General features: G+C 39.0%; 2 protein-coding genes across 3 annotated transcripts in view; both read right to left on the bottom strand.

Moving 5' to 3' along the window:
- Window positions 1-1698: 1698 nt before the first annotated feature.
- LOC105393050 (golgin subfamily A member 7) lies at window positions 1699-3360 on the bottom strand. Its single transcript, XM_011564762.3, has 3 exons — window positions 3014-3360; window positions 2463-2615; window positions 1699-2193 (listed from the first exon to the last, which is right to left on the bottom strand). The coding sequence occupies exons 1-3, from the start codon at window positions 3191-3193 to the stop codon at window positions 2014-2016; spliced, it is 513 nt and encodes a 170-aa protein (XP_011563064.1). The 5' UTR covers window positions 3194-3360; the 3' UTR covers window positions 1699-2013.
- A 1218-nt stretch (window positions 3361-4578) lies between these two features.
- LOC105393049 (lateral signaling target protein 2 homolog) overlaps window positions 4579-27228 on the bottom strand; it is a 43938-nt gene continuing 21288 nt past the window's right edge. The window contains exons 3-15 of one of the 2 annotated variants that reach the window (XM_048630505.1): window positions 24518-24655; window positions 23812-24002; window positions 23193-23340; window positions 22145-22250; window positions 21331-21480; window positions 19868-19973; window positions 17753-19336; window positions 16310-16411; window positions 15352-15563; window positions 8836-8935; window positions 8437-8572; window positions 7955-8066; window positions 4579-6997 (exon numbers count right to left, since the gene is read on the bottom strand). In XM_048630505.1, the coding sequence (XP_048486462.1) occupies window positions 6861-6997; window positions 7955-8066; window positions 8437-8572; window positions 8836-8935; window positions 15352-15563; window positions 16310-16411; window positions 17753-19336; window positions 19868-19973; window positions 21331-21480; window positions 22145-22250; window positions 23193-23340; window positions 23812-24002; window positions 24518-24655 (3222 nt within the window). In that variant the 3' untranslated portion in view covers window positions 4579-6860. The remainder of the gene's footprint in view (window positions 6998-7954; window positions 8067-8436; window positions 8573-8835; window positions 8936-15351; window positions 15564-16309; window positions 16412-17752; window positions 19337-19867; window positions 19974-21330; window positions 21481-22144; window positions 22251-23192; window positions 23341-23811; window positions 24003-24517; window positions 24656-27228) is intronic. The other variant, XM_048630506.1, reaches the window with a different exon arrangement.

Raw genomic sequence — 27228 nt, 5'->3', positions numbered from 1 at the left:
ACATAGTATTATGTAGTCATCAAAAGAGACAGTATCCACAGTAAGTTTAATCGTGTGATCAACACTTCTGTTTTTTTTGCCGGAGTGCATACTTATCTCTTATTCTGGAAAAACCTACCTATAATCAAAATTAAATGATAGTGTACCTATTTACATTCTCCCATATTTAATCAATTTATAAAACGAAATTCAACATGTCAAGTGTATAGTTACTTATTAATTGTAGATAATTAATTAATTAGTATATTTTAAATGCAAATATTTCAATCGTATGCACAAGATGACGATAAAACTACTAAAATGGGGATTCTTGGGATACATTTGTGCTTTTTATTTTTATGGTCATTTTCACTCGAAGTCTACACATAAAAATTTAAAAAACGTATGAAAGAAACAATACAGGGTGTTGCAAAAGTCATATCGCAAGCGGGAAAGGGGTGACTCAGGGGGTCATACTGAACCACTTTTGTTCTACGAAGCTCGAATTTTCATATGCCGCAAAACAAAAGCTGTTTACAATGACTCCCTGAGTCAGTTGTGTCACCCCCTATTGGCAGATTACACGCTTTGTAACACTCTGTATACATGTAATCGGAAGAAAGTTATTGAAACTGTCTATTAGGATTCTGTTCCTAGCGGCAGGTCTAGTAGAGCTTTGATAGTTTTTCGGAAAATATTAAAGTTTACGTCTTCTCGCATACTAAGTGGCGCCTCTAATGGAAACTATCATGAAACTTTTGACAGATAATGTATACAGATGACAGGAGAAAACGTAAACTTTGTTCGTTTTCATAAATACCAAAACCCGTACTAGAGGGTCGGATGTGAATGCGCCCTTTTAAAGAGCATCTGTCCTATTGTCCGTCAGACAACCGATTCTATCACTATCACTTAAGTGTACCTATCACTTAAAATGTGCCTAGGATATAGCTCTCTTGTTAATAAATCGAATAGAGACGCGAACTATGGGTACCTACTTAGGGTGGGTTGCGCCATTTAACTTTAACAATTACAAACGTCAAATCTCTTGGCGAGACAAATCAATCTTCAAGAGATTTGACGTCTGTAATAGTTAAAGTTAAATGGTGCAACCCACCCTTAGTGTTTACTAAACATTAGAAGTAATACAAAACATAGTTAATTGATCATCATCATCATCCCGTAACCTTCCACTGACGGACATAGGCCTATTATTATTATTATTAAGTCGTTTATAAAATTGAATAAATTACATTTTGTATCCTAAAAAATGTGGTACTTAAGTGATGGAATGTTCCTTATAGATATTGTGATAAATACCGTTTATGAAAGTGACTTAAATTACAGTGATAACTACCTATATTATATTTTATTAATGTACAGACAGCAAAAGAGATATGTTAGATAGCCCTCAGCACAAACACTTAGTTTTATGATTCACTGACGGATGATAGGCGACTTATGTGTTTTATAGATCTTGTTCGCATGTAATTTAAAAAATGATTTTATCATACTGTTTGCGCCGAGTGTAGGTCTAGTCTTTTTTGTTGACTGTACACTGTGTCACATACAGTTTTAATTCAATTTTATAAAAAATACAAAAAGCTGAGTTTAATACTTATGTATAAGTCAGACAGAATTATTTTGTTGGTTTGCAAAATATGTGTGTACTTTCTAATATTATTAAGCTCAATCAGTCATAGATCAAAACAATGAATGTATTTTACTGAACTTTTATCTATTTTTTTGTATAGTGAAACAAACCTATTAGATCAGCATTCAATATACAAATATACGTGACAATCAACCAGGCATCATAGCCAATTACAAAGCTCTCACTTAGTATTTTTTTCCCACTTGAATCTGCCACAAAGACTTAAAACACTTCCTAACCTATAAATTTACAAAACTTGTGTCCGTAACATAATATCTAACGTATCAACCTTATCATGTGTGCTGCTCAGTCCCCGGCTAGACCTAGAACCAGTAGCAGAGCTGATGTTACATGAAGAACTCGCGGCTCTCGTGTGGTGGTCAAGTGTGCCTCAGCTGGCCCGTACTGTTTCCTGTAGGACTCTGACAGTTGGGTGGATCGATTATGGTAATTTCTATGACCCGTAAGCCTCTCAGTATTGGGTCTGTTATGTGTATGCCGCGCGGGTTGTAGATTCTTTCATTCTGTGTTGCAATGAACTTGGACACTTTTCGTAGATGCTGTAATGGGAATGGTTTGTTTTATTGTTTGTTTTTTCAGTACATACATTGGTTTGTTAAAATGTGTTGGGTAACACAAATAATTTCTTGTAATAGATAAAAAACTAAAAGACAATCAGTATTATATGTGGCAAGCATGGTTGCAATATGTAGGTATTCATATTGCTAGAGGTCACACCTTGCCCTTTCGCATACAGCCACTGATAGCCTAAATCTAAGCAGTTAGGATGTAACAAGTTATAAGTAACATAACTTTTTGATGGCATTACCTTCTCATAATGTGTTTCCGTACAAATATAAATGAAGTAAGCCGTGAGACATGCCAGGCATCCCTCGCAGTATGTACTGCAGTCCGCCGATTCCGCCATTTCAAAGTGTTCATTCAGTCGCTCCATTGTATATTCAAATGTCTGTCTGTCTATCTGAAATTTTAGAAAGTGCATACTGTTAGAAGGATTGGTTCTGAGTTTACACTTTATGAATTATTGTTTGTAGATATCACTTGATTGAAATCAATACTGTGTAACCGATTTAGAAAAGCCAAAAATGTTCCAGTGGGAAAAAAAATACTTGAAATCATGCTTTCTACCTGTTGGTGAGATTGGTACCAAAATATGATAAATATACACAGAAAGAACAAATTAGTATCTAACTCAAATCCAAGCAGTTAACATTAGTGTCTTTACATGTTTTTACACTGCCTAGGATTTTTTATAAGGCCCAAAATATGGAAAACCACTTGCTAAGTCCTTGTATAATAGAAACTGGCACAAGGCCTTGCCATAAATTTTAATCATAGAAGTAACAGTAGTATTCTCACCCTGTCTTCAAGCTCCGCAGGGAACCTGGTCTGGAACTTGACAGCAGTTCCCTCTGAGTAATCCCGCTGTATAAACACCTTTATACCCTGGTGTGTGGGCGTTTGTTGACTGCCTGGTGTATTGGGGCCAGACGGAATCCGGTTGTTCGCCATGTTTTTGGCTAGATAATCACCTTTCATTCACAAAGCGTATGCAATTTAACAGGTTAGGAGTGATGTGGTGAGATAAGAATTTGTGTTTCCAAGAGATATTTTAGAGAAATTATATTTCTGAGAATCGAGAAATTATCACCAAAGTTCACCAAACTTGACACCTTGTCTTGTCATGTCGGAAAATGACACTAACACAGAGTAGGTAAGTTCATGACAACTGACAGTTCCGGAATATTCGTTGGTTTGGCTGCGCTACATACTTCAGAAGAATGACTAAGAAAATATACTAGAACGGCATAGAAGAGGGGGATTTATTTTTCGATAAGTTATTTTTCTGCTCTTTTTCTGGTATTTTATAACTCGTACTAAATTATAATAAATGTCGAGGCGGTTATTATTCTGAATGATGCTGACGCCCTTCTCGTTAGAAAAGTACTTTTCATTGCAAATTGATCGTGGCGAGCGACATGCGGTCATTTCCCTCAATAATCTGATTCAGACTAATGCCTCATTTACATTCAGCCCCTGCCGCCAATAATTCCCTCAATACTCCTGCAGCAGGATTGAGCGGAGTGTGTGTTTACATACTGCCCTACCAGGCTACCACTCACTTCGCTTTCAAGTGTCTGCAATGGCAGACGTCGAAATAATTACAGAGAAGTCGAAATACGAGCGAGTACTGAGCGTCGGAGCTGAATGTAAACACGCACTGCCGCTCGCGCTACCGGTCCTTTAACTTCCGCACAAAAAACCGCCTTTATGGGGAGCGCCGGGCAGCGCGAGTGGAATTAATGGCAGCGGTATGAGAAGTATCACGTTTAATACACACTGTCCTGTCCACTTCGGCTGAATGTAAACGAGGTATAAGAAGACTTCAGGTATGTATCTACCTATACTCGTGAGCTGCCCAAGTGCCCAAGTTTCACTTGGTTTTCTTCCCCTTTTTAAGGTACGGTAGATAATGAATATCACTCGGGTGGCTCATTTCGTGCACCTTACTGGTTGAACTCCACAATACATATAAGTAAGTAGTACCTATTATGTATATTTTACAAGACGTAGAAAGTGTTGCTTCAGTGTCAACAGATATTAAGGCCCGGCCCCCATTATCGGCATTGGTACGACTCAGGATTTTAGGTGGCAAATAGCAATATTATAACATAATGGCAATAAAGTAGAAATTTTCGTGATATATCCGCCGGCGCCGAGGCAACACTTGGGGGATAGCTTGCCCTGGGGGCGAGGGCGCCTCGTCATCCCTAAGAACATTGCAGCATGCCAAAGCATAATTGCCGATAGTGTGCGCTTGCATGTAGGATGCCGAAGGATCCTTTTCCTTGCCGATGCCGATAATGGGTGCCGGACCTTACAGGACAGAGGTTTCACTACTCTCTAAATAAAACAGCGAGATATATTAATTTTATTATAACTCTTGATGTTTTATTTAAATTGTTCTTGGAATAATCTTTGAAAGCGTCAAGTATGTAATTTATTTATTATACAAAAGCTATTTCACTAGGTATAAACATACGATGTGTGATTTGATTACAAGAATACTTAATTTACTATACCTACATAACCTTTACAAAATTTACATATACACGTCAGTAAAATAACTACAAGATAATGTTTGTTTAATGAAATAACTAATTCGCCTATATTTTTTAACATTAACATTACAATAATAAAAGATGAATGGAATATTTTCAAAAGAATATTATGTAGTTTTTCATTAATATTTTTAACTGGTAGAAGTTTAACTGATAACTTAGTATTTTCTATTATATTTAAAATACCTACCTATTTATAAACATGAGTTAAACGTGATCTTAAAAATATGTATTTTATTTTATTAGATATCTATTTACTGTGGTGCATATCACAATATCAATATTATTATTAATTAATTAGGTACCTACATTTACTTAAAGTATCTGTTACATAAGTTATGTAAGTATGTTACATAACTGATTTCAGAATAAAAGTTAAAAAGCCTAGCATTGATAGCACGACAAGACGTGACAGCGGTTGAGTTAATTTACAAAAGCTGTGACAAGACAACATAATATATTATGTACTACGTCCTGAATCATAGTATCATCACGATATTTTGATGTCAGGCATTTTAAGTAAAGGTTGGTATCTATTTTGGTTTTGAACTTGTGATATGCACCCCATTTACACGCCTAGAACAATTTTATTAATAAATATATAGATTTCAGTTATTCATTATTTGACAATTTGTATGTGAAACACATTTGAAAATAAGATTACTTTGACATGACATAATGTACCTTATATTATACACAATAATAAAGAATTTCAGAAACGTCTTTATTGCAATTCCTAGTTTTATTAATTAACAAAATGTGAGCTAAATATCGCAGTCGACCGATAGATTTTCTCTTGAGTTTCAATTGAACCCGTTAAATCACCTATGAGATCAATTTAAAATCATTGGGATCTATCCCTTTTCTACATTACAGTAATAAAACAGTTAGAACCTTATAAACCCGGATGAACCCAGTGGGATGAGCGTGAAAGTTTTATATTATCTGGCCCTATAGCACAGGGTGCTATTAAGACGTGACAAGAGTTCTCCGCCGCGCTCGCTCTTGAGGCTGCGCGATGCGAGTGAGCGCGATGTAAAACTCTTGTCACGTCTTAAATGCGCCCCGTACGTGCCCTTCAGAAGGGCTAGCACGGGGCGCAATTAAGACGAGACGTGACAAAAGTTCTCCGCCGCGCTCGCTCTTGAGGCGGCTGAGATCTGATAAGAAATATTCGTTTCGTTATAACTACTAAGATAGTTATCACCATATGATAGTTTTTCTTTTATGTATTTAAGACTAAACTATGTGTATTGGATTCGTTCAATTGGAACTCAAGTTAAAAATTAATGAGTTTTAGAGAGCTATGAACTAACTGAAATCATTAAATATGCAGAGTGACAATGTTGTAATATACCTCAGTCATTATGGAAAAAGTATGCTTTAATACAGAATAATATTAACAGATTTGTAATATAATAATACAATCAACAATCTATAAACTAAGTTTTTTTTCCATTTTCAAATTTGTTTAGTTTGGGGAAGATTCTTTTTTATTTATAAATCATTATTATCTATGAACAATCATATTTTTAATATTTTGGTAAATAAATTGTATCCACTCTTTAAGTTGTTTTGGGGCAGAAGCCCAGTTGCCCAAATGAGTTTATTAGGATTGTCGAGACGTATTGTGTTGTTGTCATACTATAAAAATAACTAGTAGATTAATCTCGGCAATACATTTAAGTTCCATCGGACAGCTGGCCGTATGACCCAAAATTTATAAAGAAAAATATCTCAGTAATAATTTTAGGCTAGCAAAATTAAAATGGATATAGAGAAATGAGCAAACCTATATTATAATTTCCTCAAAACTCTCTTTATCTAGTCAACGTTATAAACAGTCTAGAGCAAAATATTAGTGTGTTAAATAATATAACCTAGCGTTTGCCAACCATTATAGAAAAAATATACATAATTATTTAAAATCTAAAAGGTCTAAAGAACACCGCAATCGGTTGGGGCATTTGAACGAACACATTGTTTAAATCTTCACCATAGACAACTGAACAACACTACAAGAATCAAACGTCACTTTGACATAAGTCACAGTGACATTAGCGTGTGTGTTTACGGAGCTACCTTCACCGATACGAGGCGGTTCGGCGGCAGTTGGTCGCGATGTTCGTGAAGCATTCTTCGCAAACTCGAACCGGCTTCAGTTGCCCGTAGCGCGGCAGAGGAATGGAGTTTGAGCTGCAAGATGCGCAGAACACTTTGCCTGAAACAAATAAGAAAATATTAATGGGTACAATTTCCAGTGATGTGACGGTCCTAAGTGGAGATGCTTGGGGAAATTCCTGTGCTTTTCGATGTTAGGCACTCTTTAACATTTATCTACACGATTGTAATCATAATTACATTGATACTTACTAAGAATGTAGAAATCAAAGAACGTGGGTTTAAGTACAGTACCTTGGGGAACCCCTGTAAACTATGCTAACATCCTTCTCCGTTACGGCTTTTTCTTCGTTTTTTTACGTGTAATATTTACTGGCAAGCGCGTCTACACCTAATTTACTCATATTTTGTGGTACAATAAGTCTACATACCACAGTTCCGGCAGTGGTGTCGCCGTCGGAAGGCGGTGAAGTGCGCGGAGCAGCGCATGCAGTCCGGCGCCGCGATGTCCGGCATTTCTCCTCCTCACGATTACACGACCGTAATCATAATTACATCGATAATCACTAACAATGTAGAAATTAAAGAACGTGGGTCTAAGTAGAGTACCTTGGGGAACCCCTGCATTTTTTTCCTTCTAGGCAGCGATCTCGTATTTTAACGTGATTTTTTTTAATTGGAACACGTTTTCGGGCACGTATTACACCTAATTAACCTTATTTAGCTCTAAAACACTCTACATACCACAGTTCCGGCAGTGGTGTCGCCGTCGGAAGGCGGTGAAGTGCGCGGAGCAGCGCATGCAGTCCGGCGCCGCGATGTCCGGCATTTCTCCTCCTCACGATTACACGACCGTAGTCATAATTACATCGATAATCACTAACAATGTAGAAATTAAAGAACGTGGGTCTAAGTAGAGTACCTTGGGGAACCCCTGCATTTTTTTCCTTCTAGGCAGCGATCTCGTATTTTAACGTGATTTTTTTTAATCGGAACACGTTTTCGGGCACGTATTACACCTAATTAACCTTATTTAGCTCTAAAACACTCTACATACCACAGTTCCGGCAGTGGTGTCGCCGTCGGAAGGCGGTGAAGTGCGCGGAGCAGCGCATGCAGTCCGGCGCCGCGATGTCCGGCACCCACTCCGGCATGCGCTCTGGGCCGTCCTGTTGGCGATTCATTCATGGAAATAATTAATTCATTAGTATTACTGTTATTACTATAAAATATTACTTCATTGATTAAACAAAATATTATAAAATTACTGTTTCATACGTCGAAAATTACACAATAGACGGCCTTATCCATAAAAGCGATCTTTTCCCGGCAAACTTTGGGTGGAGGAATAACTTATGGAATATGTGAGGAAGGCGTACACATATTGTTAGTAAATATTATATTGATTGCATTATGAATCGGTCTACCCGTTTCAGAGCCACAAATAGTCATAGTTGTACTTGACAAAGTAATAATTTCCAATTTAAAATCTATATCGGTAAATTGTTTAAATACAAGGTTATTAAAATCCTTACTAACCTCCGTATGACAGTGCGGCAGATCGCTAGTGGACACCGACTGTATCTGCCTCTCCCTCGCTCGCACCACGTCCACGCTCTTCCGTCTCTGTCCTGAACTCTGGCCCTGCTCTAGGAGCTGTCTGTTGCGTGACAACCTGAAATACAAAATGTATAGACATTATCGTAAAAAAGTTTCAAACGTATATTTTACGGGCGTTTAAAACGGTATTTTGACAGATAAATGTAAAGTGTAAGATGCTTTACTATTACCATCATCCTTTCCTATTTACGACTAGCAGTCTAAGCCATTCCAGCGGCAACTGTTATTTTCTCCGCCGTCATTCAAACATTGACAAAATAAATGTATGTAAATGTATACCAATACGTTGTATTGTATGTTACAATCTACATATATTACCTTTGAGTCTTATCCGAGTCGGAAGATTTGCTGGAACTGTGAGATGAGTTGCTGTCGGCGTAAACCTCCTCGGCCGAGTACACGCTGTCGAATGAGCTTCCTGGAAGACAGAAATAAAATATTTGTTGAATTTTACATAGACAATTCTTGTTAATTTATTAAAAACTTTATTGTATACAAAATGTATAGGTAAAATAAAAATATGGAAATTTTTTATAGCATTTTATATAGTATTTTATTTCCATTTTATAGCACCTGAATCTGCTTCCGAAACAAGGAGACGCGGGTTCGAATCCCACCCAGGCTTTATGTATCCATATTGGATATCCAGCTGCCGCTGCATGGGTTAGTTATTGACGCGTCGACGATCTACTATGTCGCAACATAGATAAAAGTTACCATATCTTGATTCACCATAAATACAGCGCTGTGATAAGTGGAACGTGCATTAAACTAGGAACTTTTTATCGACGTAGATAACGAAGCTTTATCGATATGACAAACTTTACTATGTCTCGATTCGCCATAAATACAGTGCTATTATTGGTGGCAAAGGATCGTTAACGACGAAGATAAATTTCTGTATATCGCGATTCGTCATAAATACGGCACTCTGATGGTTGGAACGTGCAATGAGTTTATCGACTTTTATTTTATTTTATTATTTTATTATATTGGTACACAAACAGTTATAAGAATACAGAGTTTCAAACATATACAATATGAGGTTACATTTCCTTCCTATAACCGACGAGAGTGCACACTTCAGTTTAATTATTAAATTTTGAAAATATTAGCTAAGAGCTAGTTATCACTACAGTATAACATGCAGGTACGATAATTTAATAAAAAATATATAAGAATTAATATAGCAACCTGTAAATAATTAGTTATCAGATATTGACAGTTTGGCAAGTGCCCTTTTGAAGGTGGAAAGTGGCTGTCCCAAGATATCAATAAACTTATTTTCACTAACGAGATCATTGTACAAGCGGCATGCCCTGTGCAAAGGATTGTAAAAAGCAGCATTTATTGTTGTGGAAGGTATTCTAAAAAGTTTAGGATTTCTGAGTCTGTAATTTATATTTATTTCAATCTGTTCAAGTAGAGAGGTGTGTGAGATGTTATTTGTTATCTTATAAAGCATTAACAGAGATGCCTGGTCACGCCTACTGTCAAGCCGGTCCAGTTTGAAATACTATAGTCGTTCATTGTAGTCTGACAGAGAGCGCCTGATCCCATAGCTATTATACTCTCTTATTAGGCTATGTAAAGTTGTACTTAGTTCCTAGATATTATTATGTGTTATTTATTGTTTAAAATGATCTCAATTTATTTAAATTTTAATTCTCTTTGTTTTTAAATGTTTGTTGTATTTTATGTTTGATTTTGTTTAATTTTAATTGTATTTGTTGTGAATGCTAAATTCTATTTTGTATATAATTTTTGTAAGTACTCATATATTTTTGTACTATCTAGCAATAATCGCGTGTTGGCCGTAGCTGTTAAGCATTATTGTTATTATAATAAATAAATAAATAAATAAATAGCGTGAGGCCAACATCCGTAGGAACTTCTTCTGTATGCGTTCCAGCCGAGCACAATGTACTGCATAGTAGGGAGACCAGATAACCGACCCATACTCAAGGATACTCCTTACTAGTGATAAATATAAAGTAATAGCACTTTTGGGTGACTTGAATTCTTTGGTTACACGCATAATGAAACCAACGAGTTTGTTACACCTTGCCGATAAATATTCATACTGTTCCTTAAACAAAAGTTTTTGATCGAAAATGACCCCGAGATCCTTGACCTCGGATTTGTGGCCAATTATAATATCATTCAATGAGTAACCAAATCTAATCGGTTGCAGACGACGCGTGAATGAAATTGAATGGCATTTGCTGATGTTAAGATGCATTTGGTTAGCACGGCACCAATCAGAAACGATTACCAGGTCCTTCTGGAGAGCCAAAGAATCTTCGGTGGTATCAATTTCCTTAAATATTTTGAGATCATCGGCATACAAAAGACATTCGCATAGTAGTTTATAGACTAACCCCCTTATTCATAGAGAAGTTACAAAACGTTTTAACTAATAAACTGTTTTGTCCCTCTCCAACAAAGAACAATTTGTTCTTTGACAGAGAGGGACAAAACAGTTTATTAGTTAAAACGTATTGTAACTTTTCTATGAATAAGGGGGTAAGTCGTTGATAAATATCACAAACAGCAAGGGACCCAAGTGGGAGCCTTGTGGGACACCGGATGTAACTACAGCTGGGTCAGATTTAAATCCGTTTACAGCAACAATTTGGCTACGATTTTGTAGGTATGAAGTAATCCAGCGCAGCAAGCTGCCGTGTATACCGTAATGTGCAATCTTTTGACAAAGTAAGGTGTGGTTTACTTTGTCAAAAGCCTTGCTAAAGTCCGTGTATATACAGTCTACTTGTTTTCGTTTTTCAAAGGCTGTGGTTAAGAAGGTTTGAAATTCAGAAGATTAGTAATAGTGGATTTGTGTGGCATGAAACCGTGTTGTTTAGGTGAAATTATATGTTCAATGTGAGAAAGTATCTGTGGATAGACCATTGATTCGAATAATTTAGCAAAGCATGATAATATACTGATCGGACGATAGTTTAGACAATTGCTGCTGTCTCCTGATTTCAATATAGGGACAATATAAGCATCTTTCCATAGTTTTGGAAAGACACCCTGACTTAATGACTTGTTGAATAGTATAAGCAATGGGGTTACGAGTGCATCCGCGCAAGATCTAATGAAGTGGGGTGAAATGCCATCTGGACCAGCGCCCTTTCTCGAATCTAGATGGTATAACTTTGTTAGAAGATCGTTTTTACGCAGTGTGACATTACTTAGGCAATCGTTAGGTGAGATATTGATTTTGGATGAAAGGTTATCGCTTGAAGGCTTGTTAAAAACAGAGATGAAGAAATCTGAGAATAGCTCGCATACCTCCTTGCCATCTGAAGTGCATGTGTTTCCGTACGTCATAGTTTTAGGTATGGAGCTGCAGCTTCGTTTGCTACTGACGAATCTCCAGAATGACCTAGTGTTATCATCCTCTAGAGATTGCTCAGTGGAAGAAATAAAGAGATCATAACATTCTTTAATCATTTTCTTTGACCTTTTACGTAAGACATCGTACGAGTCGTAATCTCGAGGGTTACCGAACCTTTTAAATTTTTTGTGGTACCTTGATTTCTCTTTGATACAACGTTTAAGAGGTTCGCTAAACCATATGGGGAAATTTAATAATAAGAATAAGAATAAATTTATTCAGATAACTATAGGTAATACATATTTTAAAAATAGGTCAACTCTTAAATCTAAAGGTAGGTGAAATACTGCTCTGAACTAGGAAATAACAGAGTTTTTCCTGTGTTTCAGATTAAAAAGTTACATAGAGAAACTTAAGCATCTAATTAAATAATCTTAGTAACTAAACATCTTAATATTATGAATAAGTTAAAACAAGGCAAAATTATGTAAAAGGAATGTGCAAAGTAGAAGTAAAATTGTTTGCTGAATAATTGTATAATATGTACAACGTGCAGAGGTGACCGCATCATCATTTATTAGTAAACTGGGTCAAGATCGATAGGTATTAAGTACATACTAAAATTCTTTCTCAAGTCTATTTAGATTTATTTTGATACATTGTTTACGTTTAAATTAGCTTAGGTACGGGTTTATTATTATGGTTAGTATGACAGTTCCGTGTGTTCTATTACTTATGTAGAATTAATCTAGTTCATTTAATTAAGATAAGTACATACATAATATCATACATGAATAAGTTCAAATTAGACTACTTAGTAAGAGGCGCCTTTAGACGTCTTCATAATTAATTGACGCAATGTACCGTTTCTGGGCTATAAGCTTAGCTGGGCATTCGGCATCTCCCGTCTTGTGATTGCAGGGCTTGTTGAAGTGGAGGCAGGTAGCACATTTTGGCGGCTCAGCTTTTTTGGTGCATTCGCTCTGCACGTGGCCTCTCTCCCCGCAGTGGCCGCACGTAGCGACCGTCTCCCGGCACGACTTGGCCGCGTGGCCATACTGCTGGCACTTGTAGCACCTGGTCACAATTGTGAAATCTTTCACAGGGCAGGATGACCAGTTAAGAAATACTCTTCCTTGGGCTATGAGGGCGTTGCGTATCAGTGCTGGAACTTCGACGATAAAATTGCAGGTCTTAGCATCTCTCATACCAGATTTATGACTTAATTTAATGCTGTTCATAAAGGACTCTTGAGTAGTATCCTGGAGTTTGTCGGCGAGGTTTTGGTGGTAGAGGTAGTTGAAGACTTCTGAGTCCTGCATCTTCACAGGAACTCCGATGATAGCAACTCTGGGCTTGCGTTTATGGGGCTCATCGATGGTAAGACCAGAGGTCGTCAACTGCTTCGACTGTTTCAATTTCTCGATATCCTCCTTAGTGTCGGTGCTGATGATGACACCTCCATTTCTCGTCTTTCGTAACCCCGTGACATGCAGCTTCATGTCATTGGGGCTAATAATTTTCTGGACTAGTGACTTAGTGTCTTCACTTGATTTATTTCTGTCACTAGGGTAGATAGCTACCGAACTTGAGTGGTTGGGCTGGATATGGGGCAATGGTCCTTTTTTCAGGATATCGGCGAAGGTGGAGGTTCCGGGATGAGATTTTGGGGCTTCACTTATAATGCACTTAAGATCTTCAAGTTTTTGGGACAGGTTATTTTTATCTTGGACTGCATCCAGAGCGGTATAGGCTTGTCTAGTGTTCTGCCCCAAAGCCTGGTACAGAACCGCTATATGTGAGGTCTCACTTCCTACTTTCCGGCATAAATTGTGGATTCTAATTTTTTGGTCGGTATTTAGTTTTCCCTCGGTAGCAATAGCACATATAGCGTTTAAACAACAGTCAATCCTGTTCATGTAGTCCTGGATCTCTGGAGTGGACAGTATCTGGGCACATTCCCTGTGTGGACTCGTCGCGGGCGGCGCGGGGGGCGCGGCTGCAGGCGCAGTCGGCGGGCTGCGAGGCGTCGACGCACTCATTTTATTGTCTATAGTGCACTTATGTCAGATACATTTTTTAACTATCAATATTTTAAACACGTTTAACAAATCTAGGTCACGATTTTGCAAGCGATTATTTAATTATGATTTATTTGCCATGTACGTCTGTTCTCGACGGAGACCGATAGAATATGTTTTAAATTACTTGAGTCATTTCGCTTCCGCGGGACATGTTCACTAATTATTTGATTGATTTTGCTATAAAATATGCTCACTGCGGTATCCGTATCCGGAACGTCTAAAAGTTCGGGCCAATTTATGTTATTTAGTTCGGTTTTAATGATATCGTAGTTACATTTGTAAAAGTTTGGTTTTAAGTTATCTTTATTGTTCTTCATGCTTATCGACGTCGATAAACTACCCATTTATTATCATACAAGGGAGTCCTCCCATAAATGTTACTATAGTTACTACAGTATGTACTAACCATTCTGTATGCCCTGGTCCCCGGCGGGCTGGTACTCGCTGGTCTCCGCGGCGGCTCCGGCTCATCAGGAACACCGCCCAAGTGTGTTGCTTAGATCCATCTTCTATTATTGAAGAATCCCGCCCAGGGCTTATTGTCTGGTTGTTTATCTATGTATTTGTGTACAATATGTAACAGCCGCCGCTGCACGGGATCGTTATCGACGTAGATAAACGTAAATTTATCGCGATTCGACATAAATAAGGCGCTGTCATTGGTGGAACGTGAATTAAACGAGTTTATAGACGTCGATAATAGAGCCTTATCGATATGACAAACGTCACTATATCGCGATTCGCCATAAATAAGGCGCTGTACATTAAACGACCTTATCGACGTCGATAACAGAGCTTTAAAGCGTCATAAATGTTACTATTACTATAGTTATGTACTAACCATTCTGTATGCCCTGGTCCTCAGTGGCTCGTACTCGCTGGTCTCCGCGGCGGCTCCGGCTCATCAGGAACACCGCCCGAGTATGTTGCTTACATCCGTCTATTATTATTGAACCCATTTGATGGAAGAGGAGGACGCGGGTTCGAATCCCGCCCAGTTCCTATTGTCTCGTTATTTATCAATATTTGTGTATATTATGTAACAGATGCCGCTGCACGGGTTTTTTATCGACCCTGGCGTAGATAAACGTTATTATATCTCGATTCACCATAAATATGGCGCTGTTATTGGTGGCACAGGATCGTTATCGACGTAAATAAACGTCACTATATCTCGATTCGCCATAAATACGGCGCTGTTTTATGTGGAACGCGCATTAAACAATTAACACATATCCACATAGATAAACATCACTATATCTCGATTCGCCATAAATACAGCGCTGTAATAAACGGAGCGTGCATTAAATGAGTTTATCGTCGCCTTTACAACAAACCCGTGAACCTACCTATTTATTATTATCATATTGGAGTGTCCCATCCTTATAATTATTAGTTACTAACCATTCTGTAAGACCTGGTCCTCGGTCGGCTCGTACTCGATGGTGTCCGCCTCCCGGTCCGGCTCCGGCCCCGGCTCCGGCGCGTCCGGCGTCTGATTCATCAGGAACACAGCTTTTAGTATGTTCCGGAGATCCGCCGCGAAGTTGGTCTGGAGCTGGTCGGCCACGCCGGCTATGCAGACGAAGAGGCGGTGGATGAGGTCTTCGCTGGATCTGTGGGGAGGTGGGGTTTATTGTTGGTAGGTTGTGTGTGAATAGAAATAACGTGTGACATAAATCTGCGGAAACATTTTATACAGCTAGTATATCCTAACTAATATTATAAATGCGCAAGTAACTGTGTCTGTCTGTCTGTCTGTTACTCTTTCACGCCAAAACTACTGAACGGATTTGAATGAAATTTGGTATACATACGGTCTAGTCCTAACTAATATTATAAATGCGAAAGTAACTGTGTCTGTCTGTTACTCTTTCACGCCAAAACTACTGAACGGATTTGAATGAAATTTGGTATACATACGGTCTAGACCCTGGGAAAGAACATAGGCTACTTTTTATCCCGGAATTCCCACGGGAAAACTTTTTAAGGCGAAGCGAAGCGCGCGGGAACAGCTAGTTATACATAAAGGGTATACTAAGCCGAAAGAGGGTGACTCAGGGGGTCATTCTGAACAACTTTTGTTCTACGAAATTTTAAAATACACGAATAGAAATCCTTTTCCATTGTAACTTTATTGGTCACGCGACTCTTTACTATGGAGAAAGTATTTTTTTCGCGAATTTCCAAACCTCGTAGAACAAAAGTTGATCAGAATGACCGAAGAAGGACGAAGTGATTGATCAACTTGTGTTCTTCATCAAAATCTGACGCTATCTTTCGTTCTCACCTTCAAACTTAGACAAGGCGGTTTTTTTTTTTAATTCCAATTGCTTTATTATAATACTAATATTATACTCACTTGAACTTGCCCCTAGCCTGCTGCCTCGCCGCTAGCTCCTGGGCTTGTAATGCGAGTGCGATCTGCTCGTCGTCAGCGCATTCAGGTATTGATGAACCGCTGCTGAAAGCAAACAACAATTAATTATAGGAAAATCTCTCATTTTAGCTTCGCCATAGAAATTTTGTTTGTGGGTAGTAAAAAAAATGTCAAAAGTGACCGTGATGTTCAAAATAACTCCCTGTGTCACCGCCTTTTGGCTTACAATGCAACTTTTGCAACATATATATTTTTTTTAAAGTAGATTAAAATAATCTATAAGTTTGGTACTCAGTTAAAAATAAATAGGTATTTCGTTTAAAAAATATAAATATATAATAGTCAATAGGAATTGGGATCGACAGTGTTGTAGCCCTTTGTGATGAAACATATTAGTAATTAACAATAAAATAATTTAATAAACCCACTAACCCATTGGTACTCAACCTTTTTTATTTAAGGGCCACAAACACGTTTAAGTCGAGGTGTCGCGGGCCGCAAGCAATTTTTTTTAAAACTATTATAAAGCGATGTAAACTATCGAATAATAATATAAAAAAAACACAAGTATATACTACTCTGTGTAAAAAGTATCTGGATTAGATCAATAAAACAAAAAAATATTATTATTCATACAAATGTATTTTATCACCTTCAAAGTATGCTTCTTCAGAAACGATACATATACTTACGCCAACGAATTATCCAATCATCACAACCTTTTTTTAAACGCGGTTTCCAGAGTTGTGTTTAGTACTCGATTGTTAGTTAAAGTCATGTTGACTGTTTTCTTTGACTATCATGGTTTCGTGCACTCGGAATTCTTGCCAGAAAGTCAAACGGTAGGAAAATAATATTATTTCCGGAATTGCGGGCTATGTAGAATTTAATACAGCAAATTCGGCGAAGAAGGCCAGATTTGTGGAAAAAAAATCGATAAAGATTTTGCATTACGATATCACGCCTTTCGCACAATCATCATTGTGAATGAATTTCTGAGCAAACACTCAAGAAATACCATCGAGCATGTACCATATTAACCAGGTATGGCTGCAGCTCACGGCTCTAGCTTCTTTTTTTCCTAAACTTCAATTACCACTTCGAGGCACTGTTTTCAATCGAGGAAAAATCGCCGCGAGTACTAAACATAACTCTGAAAACAGCGTTTTTTTTTTTGTGATGATTGGATAATTCGTTGGCGTAGTTATGTGTTATATGTATCGTTTCTGAAGGAGCAAATTTTGAAGGTGATAAAATAAATGTGGTTGAATTACAAAAAAAAATTGTTTTATGGATATAATCCTAAGATACTTTTTACACAGAATGTTTATTCTCTATTATCTCTCATGACACGCGGGCCACTGATAAAGGCCCGGCGGGCCACATGCGGCCCGCGGGCCGCAGTTTCAGTATAGCTGCACTAACCTATCATCAACAAAATGGTCCAAATTGAGCGTCAACGGAGTATTCTGGTTCATTGTAGCCCTGTTGTCCAATATCACTATACCCGGAGACCACATTTTACTTCTCTTCCTTTTACTCTTCGACCCTTTCCTGACCTTCTTCTGTCTACTGCTGGAACCTTCTTCCCGCGAACTCCTTTGTTCGACCTCATTTCTTTCTTCCGCTTTCAGTTTTTCGTCCGCTTGTCTATGCCTCCTCAACTCTGTTATCACTTCGTCTATGGTCCTGAATTCTTGTTCTGAGGCGTTCGCCCCCCATTCCTGTAAAACTCTTCTTCTGGTCTCCTCTATATTTACATCACTGTTTTCGTGTTCAGGGGTTTTCCTAGCGCTACTATCACGGGTTTCTTTACTTAATTCTACATTATCCACACTTATATGGGACGAGCCAGCTTCGTTTTTCTGCTGGCCGTCCGTTTCTACGTAATTAATATTTACAGTCACATCGCAGTCTATTCTACTATTTACATCTGTACATTCCGAGAAGGAGTTCTCTAGAACGTTCTCAGTTTTGTCGTGATCGTCAGATTTGTCTAAAACCGGGGATAGTACCCTGTTCTGTGTCATGAAATGTTCTTTGTTCTGGTCGGTATCGGGCGATCTATCTAAGCTAGTGTTTTCAGTACTGACGCCCGAGTCTACCGGCGATTCGTGATGGTCACTCTCGTATCCCAACATGAATTTGACCCTTTCATCCTCTTCCTTATCCATAGTCATAGCTGAATGGAAGCTTGTATTATCGTCTACATTTTCTTCGTTGCCTGTTAAGAAACTCTGTCTATACTCTTCATTTGTTAGCAGTAGCGAGCTCAAATTGGCGTTAGCTATACAGATATTTGTATTGACTATATCAGCGTCTATATTATCAGGTATAATCATGGGTAAATCTGCACCAATAGCTCCATTCTCTGATTCATCTTCCGGGTTGAAAACCGCCGAATTATTATGAGACAACGAAGCTAAAACAACAGGCTCTTGGCTTATAGCGTTCGGTATTAAATACCCATGACTTGTCGACGGCAAACAACTCAACTGATCGTTCCTAGGACCAGAAAACCCATAGTTATCCGCCGCGCACTCATTGGATATCAACGTTGGAACGTCATTAGTCGAAAACGAATGCATGTTGTGATCTGAAATATCGACATCGTTAGCCGCTATCGACGAAAGCCTATCAGCTATGCCCGTGACTTGTTCATTCAGTGACGTCACCAAATCGTTATCAGGCAACTGTCTTTCTGAATTCGATATAGACGAGACGACTAAAGGATCGAACATCATAAGGCCGTTCGTCGACAGATTTCTCAGAGAGGAAAGGTCAGAAGTTTCTCCTCTACTAATCTTTCTTCTGGTGTCTAAGTAGTCTTTTTGTTCGTGGAATGTGTCAGTGCTGGTCGTTTCTATGGAGACTTGTCTGGACATGTTTGTGTCGTGGTCTGAACTCGCGTCATCTTCGCTGAGTCGTCGTAAGCCGTCTAATATTGGAGTCATCACTTCTATGTTGTCTGGGAGGTAGTCCGCTTCCGATATCGTTTGGTCGGTTGAACTGGAAAGGGAAAAGTGTATTATGAATATAAATGTATTATGAAACGAACAAGTAACCGAACATGCGCTTTATTTAGCTCTGTCAAACGCCTGATCAATCTGTCAAATTTCGTTTAAAATACTTGTTAAACTATGTATAAAGTTTTTAGGTAAAACGGTAAATGTAAAGAACTAGTATTATGGCACAAGATACGACAAACTTTTGTTTGTATATTTGATATCTCTCAATGTATCAGAGACATGGGCATACTCCAAGACCAGTGTTTCCACGTATGGTAAGCGGGTAAAAGATATCATTAACGACACAAACGTTTAACATAAAATACACCCGAGAGCAAATATTTGCTGACCGCCTTTTATACCGTAAGGTTGTTTGGTAGAGATTGCTATAAGCTATAAGGCAGCCTCTTCGTACTGTTTTATTTTTAAGTTTTGCTTTTGTAATTTTTGTTCTTGGTGCAAATAAAGTGTATTGTATTGTATAAGCACGGGGAAACTTTCTAACGCAAAGCGGGAACTAGTAAAATCTCACCTTTGCTGCGAAGTATAGACATCTCTACAATGCACGTGGTCCGCATAGAATCGACTCACAAACTCGCCGATGTCCGGATACTGGTCGTCCCCCGAATGTTGTTCCACTGCAAACAGAAATAGCTGTTATGAATTTTAGGTACATTAGGGTCATAGAGCTTCTTGTGTTATAGAGCTTCTAGTGTTGAAGTCACCGTCGCCATCTATCGTCAATATACCAGAGACCAAAGTAGACGTGGCATTTGAGAGCTCTCTAAATTAGGCTAGATGTCTAGCTAGGCTAAACGCGCTACAAATTGTGTCCTAATAATGCCGCGTACTGCTGGCGTATAAATTGTCAAATTGACCGTATTGTGAAGTGACTTAAGGACTCGCCCCACATAATGGTCCTTCGAGCCGGATCTCAACTACGCATTACCATTGTCGTTGGTGTTTAATAGGTATATCTCACCTGAAGTAGTGGTAGCCACCCTCGAGGCGTCTTCATTACTACACAACAGACGGGACAGCGCGGCCAGCTCGCGCCGCGACAGCGTCCACAGCAGCGCGCGGATCTTGTACTATAGAGAGCTTCTAGTGTTATAGTTACCGTATCTATCTGTCATCAATATGTCGGCCTAATACCGGAGAACAAATTTAGAGCGCTCTATATACGTCTAGCTACATAAAGAGCGCTAGAAATGGCTTCCTAAGCCTAAGCTTTATGTCCTAAGAATACCGCGTTTTACTGCCTTTATGTCATTTATAGACACACCCTGCTATGTATATGATCTATCTCACCTGAAGTAGTGGTAGCAACCCTCGAAGCGTCTTCATTACTACACAACAGACGCGACAGCGCGGCCAGCTCGCGCCGCGACAGCGTCCACAGCAGCGCGCGGATCTTGTACTATAGAGAGCTTCTAGTGTTATAGTTACCGTATCTATCTGTCATCAATATGTCGGCCTAATACCGGAGAACAAATTTAGAGCGCTCTATATACGTCTAGCTACATAAAGAGCGCTAGAAATGGCTTCCTAAGCCTAAGCTTTATGTCCTAAGAATACCGCGTTTTACTGCCTTTATGTCATTTATAGACACACCCTGCTATGTATATGATCTATCTCACCTGAAGTAGTGGTAGCAACCCTCGAAGCGTCTTCATTACTACACAACAGACGCGACAGCGCGGCCAGCTCGCGCCGCGACAGCGTCCACAGCAGCGCGCGGATCTTGTGCAGTAAAGATACTAGTGTCATAGTTACCGTATATATCTGTCATCAATATGTCGACCCAATACTAGAGCGCGGCATTAGAGATCGCTCTATGCGTGTAGATACACAAAAAGCGCTGCAAATGGTGTCTATAGACACAATCCAATATGAAATAATCCAGCTCCTCACATAATGGTCCCTCGAGCCGGATCTGAGCCAGCGACTACTTTGAATTTAGGTAAATTGACGTTGGTATTTAACATCTCTCACCTGAAGTAGTGGTAGCGACTCTAGAAGCGTCTTCATTACTGCACAATAATCGCGATAATGCAGCCAGCTCGCGCCGCGACAGCGTCCACAGCAGCGCGCGGATCTTGTGCAGGAGGGTGCGGAACGGACGGAACATGTCCGACATCTCTTCTGGAATTGGGAAATATACTTATTAGGCAGGCTAGAGAGAGTCATGTAAAGAAACTGTACCCTCTACAAGAATAGAATCGAATAGAATTAGGTATGAGACCCAGAAGGCAAGAAGGCAATGGCGGAAAGATCCAGATGGGTATGTGGAGGATGGCCTGGCAATGGCTGTCAGTTGTAGTGGGTCGTCGTATACCTAAGGGTTCTGATAAAAAAAACTAAAAATTTTGGACATTCATGAAAATAAAATCTCATTATCAATATTTTTTGCTAATTATCTAAAGTCTTGAAAAAAAATGATTTGATTTCAAAAAGATTCATAATAGTGTCCTAAGTCGTGAGCACAAGTTTCGAACCTCCGTTAACGTTGCGTATCGTCAACTGTCACTGTCAAAATGTAAGGCAAAGTTAGTTCCAAAAGTGACATTTGTTTTTTCCATATGTTAGGTGGAATTTCACCAAACGCTAAACGTATTTAGTAGCCTGTCATACGTCTGTCAGTTAGTACAAAATGTATTAAAAATTATTGATATAATACGTTTAGCGTTTGGTAAAAGTGACCCTTCGTGTAGATTCGAAAATAGTATCGAATCCTATGCTCGCTGCACTGAATCATGTCGTTTCAGCTTATTATACCCTTTTTCAACACCCTGTATAATTAACCAACCTGGTGGCTTGTCGATGCTGAGCGGCCCGCGCGAGTACACGAGCAGCCCGCTCACGATGGCGAGACGAGGCACCGCGAACATGAGGGCTGGGTCGTATGAGTCCACCTGGAAATTGGATGAGGAAATTGAGTTAAATTTGTGATAATAGGTGAATTGACAGATTATGAAAGGTTCATCAAAGTCTATTAAGTGACGTATTGTTCTATTGGCGGGACAATCGACTGTTGATGAACCGTTCAGAATCTGTGAATTTACCCAAAGTCAAAGAACAAATTGTTATCTGTCAGAGAGTGACAAAACAGTTCAATAGCTAAATAATAATAATTTTATTTATTTCAGACAATTTGTCCATATAAAAACACGGTTTATAACACTTACACTTACATTCTAATAATAATAATAAATTCAATTCTAATATCTACTTAATAACTATAACAAATTTTGTTCTTAGGACTAGTTGCCAGACAAGTGGACTGTCATTTATTTGTGCTATAGCACTTAGGATACTGTTACCGCTCCCCCGCACTCTGCCCAAAAGAGAGGCCGACTTCTTGCGCCAGATTGCATTGAAGCCGTCTGTGCGTGCCTCGGCGAACATTGCTGAGGCACTGCAGAAGCGGGGTAGCCGCAACAGTGCCCTAAATGCATTATTGAATTGGATACGCAGAGCATTATACGCCTTTTTGGTATATTTTACCCACAAACTTCCCGAGTACAAAGATGTGCAGTATGCTTTAAAAAGCGCAATTTTGATTGCAGGTGTACATCGGGAAAATCTGCGGGCCAGCATATTCGCCCTGACTGATAATGCTCTGCATTCCCTCTCCATGTCCGCGTCATCATTTAGGTCCTCGGTCAACACGTGCCCAAGATACCTAAACTGATGAGCTCTTCTAAGAGCAACATCGTTGAGCCTGATGGGCGGAAAAAAGGTTGGGAAGTTGGGCTAAAGCGTCCACTAACTTTTTTATGAATAAGGGGTTTTAGCATCTGAGGTTTAAAAAAAACAGACTTTAGTGACAAACACATAATCTTCAATAACCATACCTGTTCCTGAGTCAGCAGCCCCTGCTTCAGCGCTTGCCTCAGGCTCTCTGAGAACAGCACACAGATCAGCTGTTGCGCTTCAAACTCGTGCGGAGTTTTGACGTTCACCATTGCGCTTACGTAGAACAGCTCGAATTCCGCGAACAGTCTGGAAGTGCGAATATTTGAGGTTAGAGTTATTGTTGAACACTTTAGTTACCTACGGTTACATGTATAATCACAATGATGATTATATACACCAAAACACCGCTATTTATATAGAATGTAGCATCTCGTAGGAATTATTTAGAAGGAAGATGCTTTCTTAAGTTTGCTGGTGACACAAACAACCTGGAACTTCTTCCTTCTGACAGTTTCGGAGCTCCTAGTACTTTTGCCTTATCTTTAGATAGAAAAAGACAGTTACATTGTACAAAAGAGACAAACCATAACTCTCAAAGAACCTCAAGCTTTCATGCAGCACATTCTCGCTTATTTGATAGATACATAGATAGAGGAAGAGATTTATATAGATAGAGGCACACTGCTCTCTAAGTAACCTCCCAACAGTTTCGGAGCTCTTAGTACTTTCCTTTCCACTGTTAGACATTGCATTTACGTTAGAAAGAGACACCCATACCTGTCAAAGATCCTCAAGCTCTCGTGAAGCATATCATCGTGTTGAGACAGCGCCATGCCTCTAGGTCTCAGACACTGCTCTCTGAGTAGAGACCTGACTGTCTCTAGACTCCTGGTCAGCGCTTTGGCTAGAGGCCGCATGGCTGCTGATTCTTCTTCGCGGTTCATGATGGATGAACCCGCTGCTAGGCACTGGAAAGAGAAGGTTAAACGTGTTAATACATTAATAGTTTATTACATAAAAAATTGTTGCGTATCATAATCCTTATTCGCCCCTCTTGGGTATAGGCTTCTTTATTATGTATATCTTATACGGTACGTACATCAACTGTTTCGGTCCTGCGACGGTCTTATGTTAACAGTTGGTACCTGAACCGTTTGTGGACCCGCAATTATATGCTTAAGTGGCTTTCAAGGCACCGGACTCCTGCTTCTGGCTATCTCTTCTGTGGTCGTTCAGACATATACGCTTCTCGATAATACCCCCACGTGTCGTGAGGTAGACCGATGATGCTGATGTCTGTCGTAATGTTTTACTCTGCAACCGTAGGCTTCCTTGACCTCTTAGCTAGTAGACACACAACGCAGTCTCTTACGATATACAGGTAGTAGCCAAATTGGTAAAGAAATCCAAAAGGGGGTTGACTCAGGAGCCAACAACGGTAGACATTCAGGAATAGCTTCTGTACAACGCAACAAGAGCTCACCTCAGCTCCGAACCACAGCTGCCCAGCTAGATTATCCTGAAGCACGTCTTCAGGAAACTTGACGCGGAACCCTCGCGCCACTCGCTCCGAGCCCAGCAACTGGTCCATTATCTGGCTGGTTATGTTCAGCACGCGGTCCTGGAATGAGAAGAGATGATAAAGATATAGTGATAAAGAAACCCTCAAAAAGACAAAAAGAGATAAAGAAGACAGAAGAGCCCCTTGTCCGAACGGAGAGTAGTTTGTAAAAAATTACGTTCATCAGAAAATTTTATATTTAACCAAAACATTTGACTTTGACTTTATTTGACACACTGCCAGCAGAAACATAAAATACCTACAAAAAATAAAACAATACAACACACAACCAGGTTGCTGTCCAGAGCGTCAAAAAGGCACCAGCTCAGCATGTGATGTGAACAATAAGTCCACAACGCTGGCTTTCAGCTGGCGTTTTATGTTTTAGGTTGATGTTCGGACGAAATGGATAGATGACGGAAGTGTGAGGGAAGTTTTGGGTTTTCAGGTAATTTTATATCATTATGAGAGAGCTGTAATGGAAAAATGGATGAATGTTTCTGATATGTTCAGTATACGGCCCTCATTCGCTGTCTGTGGATAGAATAGCCTATTGTGTATTGTAGAAGGGTATAACCGATATATACAATAATTATGATACACAAACGATATGTACTAGTTATAGATCGCTATAACATTATTCATATCAATTGTTACATTACAAAGTCAGTGTTATGCTTAAGTATATTTAATATATTCTTTACACACCTGTACATGGATATTTGCATTTCTTTACACATGTATGATAAAATTAAGTCCTTGGAGGTAAATGAACTGATACCTATCTATTTACGTTACACGTATTTAATGGCTTATATAAAACTATATATCTGCAATATTATGTTTGACATCCATAGGCACTAGCCACATACAAAAGATAATAATAGGAAGACATTTAGACATTTAGCAGAAAAAACATAGGTAATTTCTTGTTATATTTATTTTGCATAGCTTTTGTATGTGACACACCATCTTGTCCGTATATCGATTATCTAAGCATTTAACTAAAAGTATTTTCGTTAATTAGTGTCACAGCCACACGATGTCCCAAATAAAACTGGTACTTGCAAATAAGGGCTGGAGGGTTACTCTATACTGATGAAAAACAAACGAACGAGAGCTGTCGTGCAATCGGCACGTTTACTACAACGAGATAGAGTCGTGGCTCGCCCCAAAAATTAGTTTTTCGTCATGTAGAGTGACCCCACAACACGCACTAGGCCACAATCCGTGTCAATCCCCGACACACTTAACCGAGCCCTTACAGCTTCAGTAATAAGGGAGATTATAGTGCGACTGCACTCATTGATCTGTGTCAATCCCGTAGCCCTTACCGCGACGGCTATAAGGGTGGTTTTAGTGCAACAGTGATGTGTGTCAAAGTCAGGGACAGAGAGAGACCTTGGTTGCTCAACGTCGATGTCGATAAGCGAACCGCGAGTGGGTCGGGGGGGCTACCATGAGTTTAGTTTTGTATCGAAAGTGCAACGATCATTGATGTGGTAGTCATGATGAAGCTTCTAGGTTCAAGTCTTGAACGAGGCTGTATTATATTCAATGCAATTCCTACTATTTTTTCTAACAGCACAATCTGCCTGACCGTGGTAAGAAAAAATGTAAGTACTTAAGTCAATGAGGATAGCAATCAGGGTGATCGATTTTTATATTAACTTTTGCGTAATAACTAATAAACCATAGAAGTAGTATATTATACGTACCTACTTATAAGATGTTTAGTAACATGAGCACAAAATTGTGATGTGAGGTTCTATGTATTATATCGTATTCATTATGCCCTACTACTGAAGTCGTGGTAGGCCCACAGGTTGTGGAAATCTTGCGTGTACCTGCTACAGTGCACATCGGTAACGCACTGCTTTCCTACGCCACGACTAACCGACCGGAAAAGAGGGGTGATCTACGTTTGACACTTGTGTATGTATCCTTTCCACATAGCTGCGAAACGTTTCAGCCGGCATGGATTAAGGCCCTTTCTTACACATCGATGTTCAACAAAATTGGTCCAGCCATTTTAAATACAAATTAGAGATACTTATATTGTACACGAAAGTAGAGATAGATTGGGAAAAATTTTGTGGAGCATTTTATATTTATTTGTGCATTTCTATTTAAAACTTCTGTTGGTGTGCAATAAAGAATTATCTAGGACAAAAAGTTCTACCTTCACCGAATATAGACTTTTATCTTGAGTATGTAAACCACGCCCTCACGAATTCCTAATGGTTCCTTCAATTAACAGTAATGAGTGCAGTAAGCCAAATTCCTACATACATAAACATTTCGAAAACAATCACGTTTTCTTATCACGTGACAGATAAGAAATGGAATAGGCACAATAGGCCATTTTTTATCGACTAGAAGGAATTTTGAAACATATCCTGCAATTTTTTTGTCATTTTGCAATGAGACACACATGTATAAAGTGTGGCAAGAAGCCAACAACATGAGTTTGCATATAAAGTTGCCAAGAGATAAGAATGGCCACGTTAAGAGTGCTTACTTGCGAGTCTTGCAACTAAGCATGTCAGCTTAAAGCTGTATAGTATACTGTCTAAGAGCGAGCGATTTTCAGGAGATTCTACAAGATTACATTGAATATATACATTCAAATA

The sequence above is a fragment of the Plutella xylostella genome, chromosome 26 (genome assembly GCF_932276165.1).
Source record: "Plutella xylostella chromosome 26, ilPluXylo3.1, whole genome shotgun sequence".
NCBI classification, from domain to species: Eukaryota; Metazoa; Arthropoda; class Insecta; order Lepidoptera; family Plutellidae; genus Plutella; species Plutella xylostella.
The sequence above is the reverse complement of the archived record's forward strand: the minus strand, read 5'-3'. Positions and strand labels throughout refer to the sequence as shown.

Bases quoted from the DNA above. Each gene is read 5' to 3' on its own strand.
- LOC105393050 (XM_011564762.3), bottom strand. From the start codon at position 3,193: ATGAAAGGTGATTATCTAGCCAAAAACATGGCGAACAACCGGATTCCG. The intron at 2,616-3,013 runs GTGAGAATACTA...CTAAAATTTCAG, and splicing joins CTGCGGAGCTTGAAGACAGG to ATAGACAGACAGACATTTGA. The intron at 2,194-2,462 runs GTAATGCCATCA...TTCCCATTACAG, and splicing joins CGGAAACACATTATGAGAAG to CATCTACGAAAAGTGTCCAA.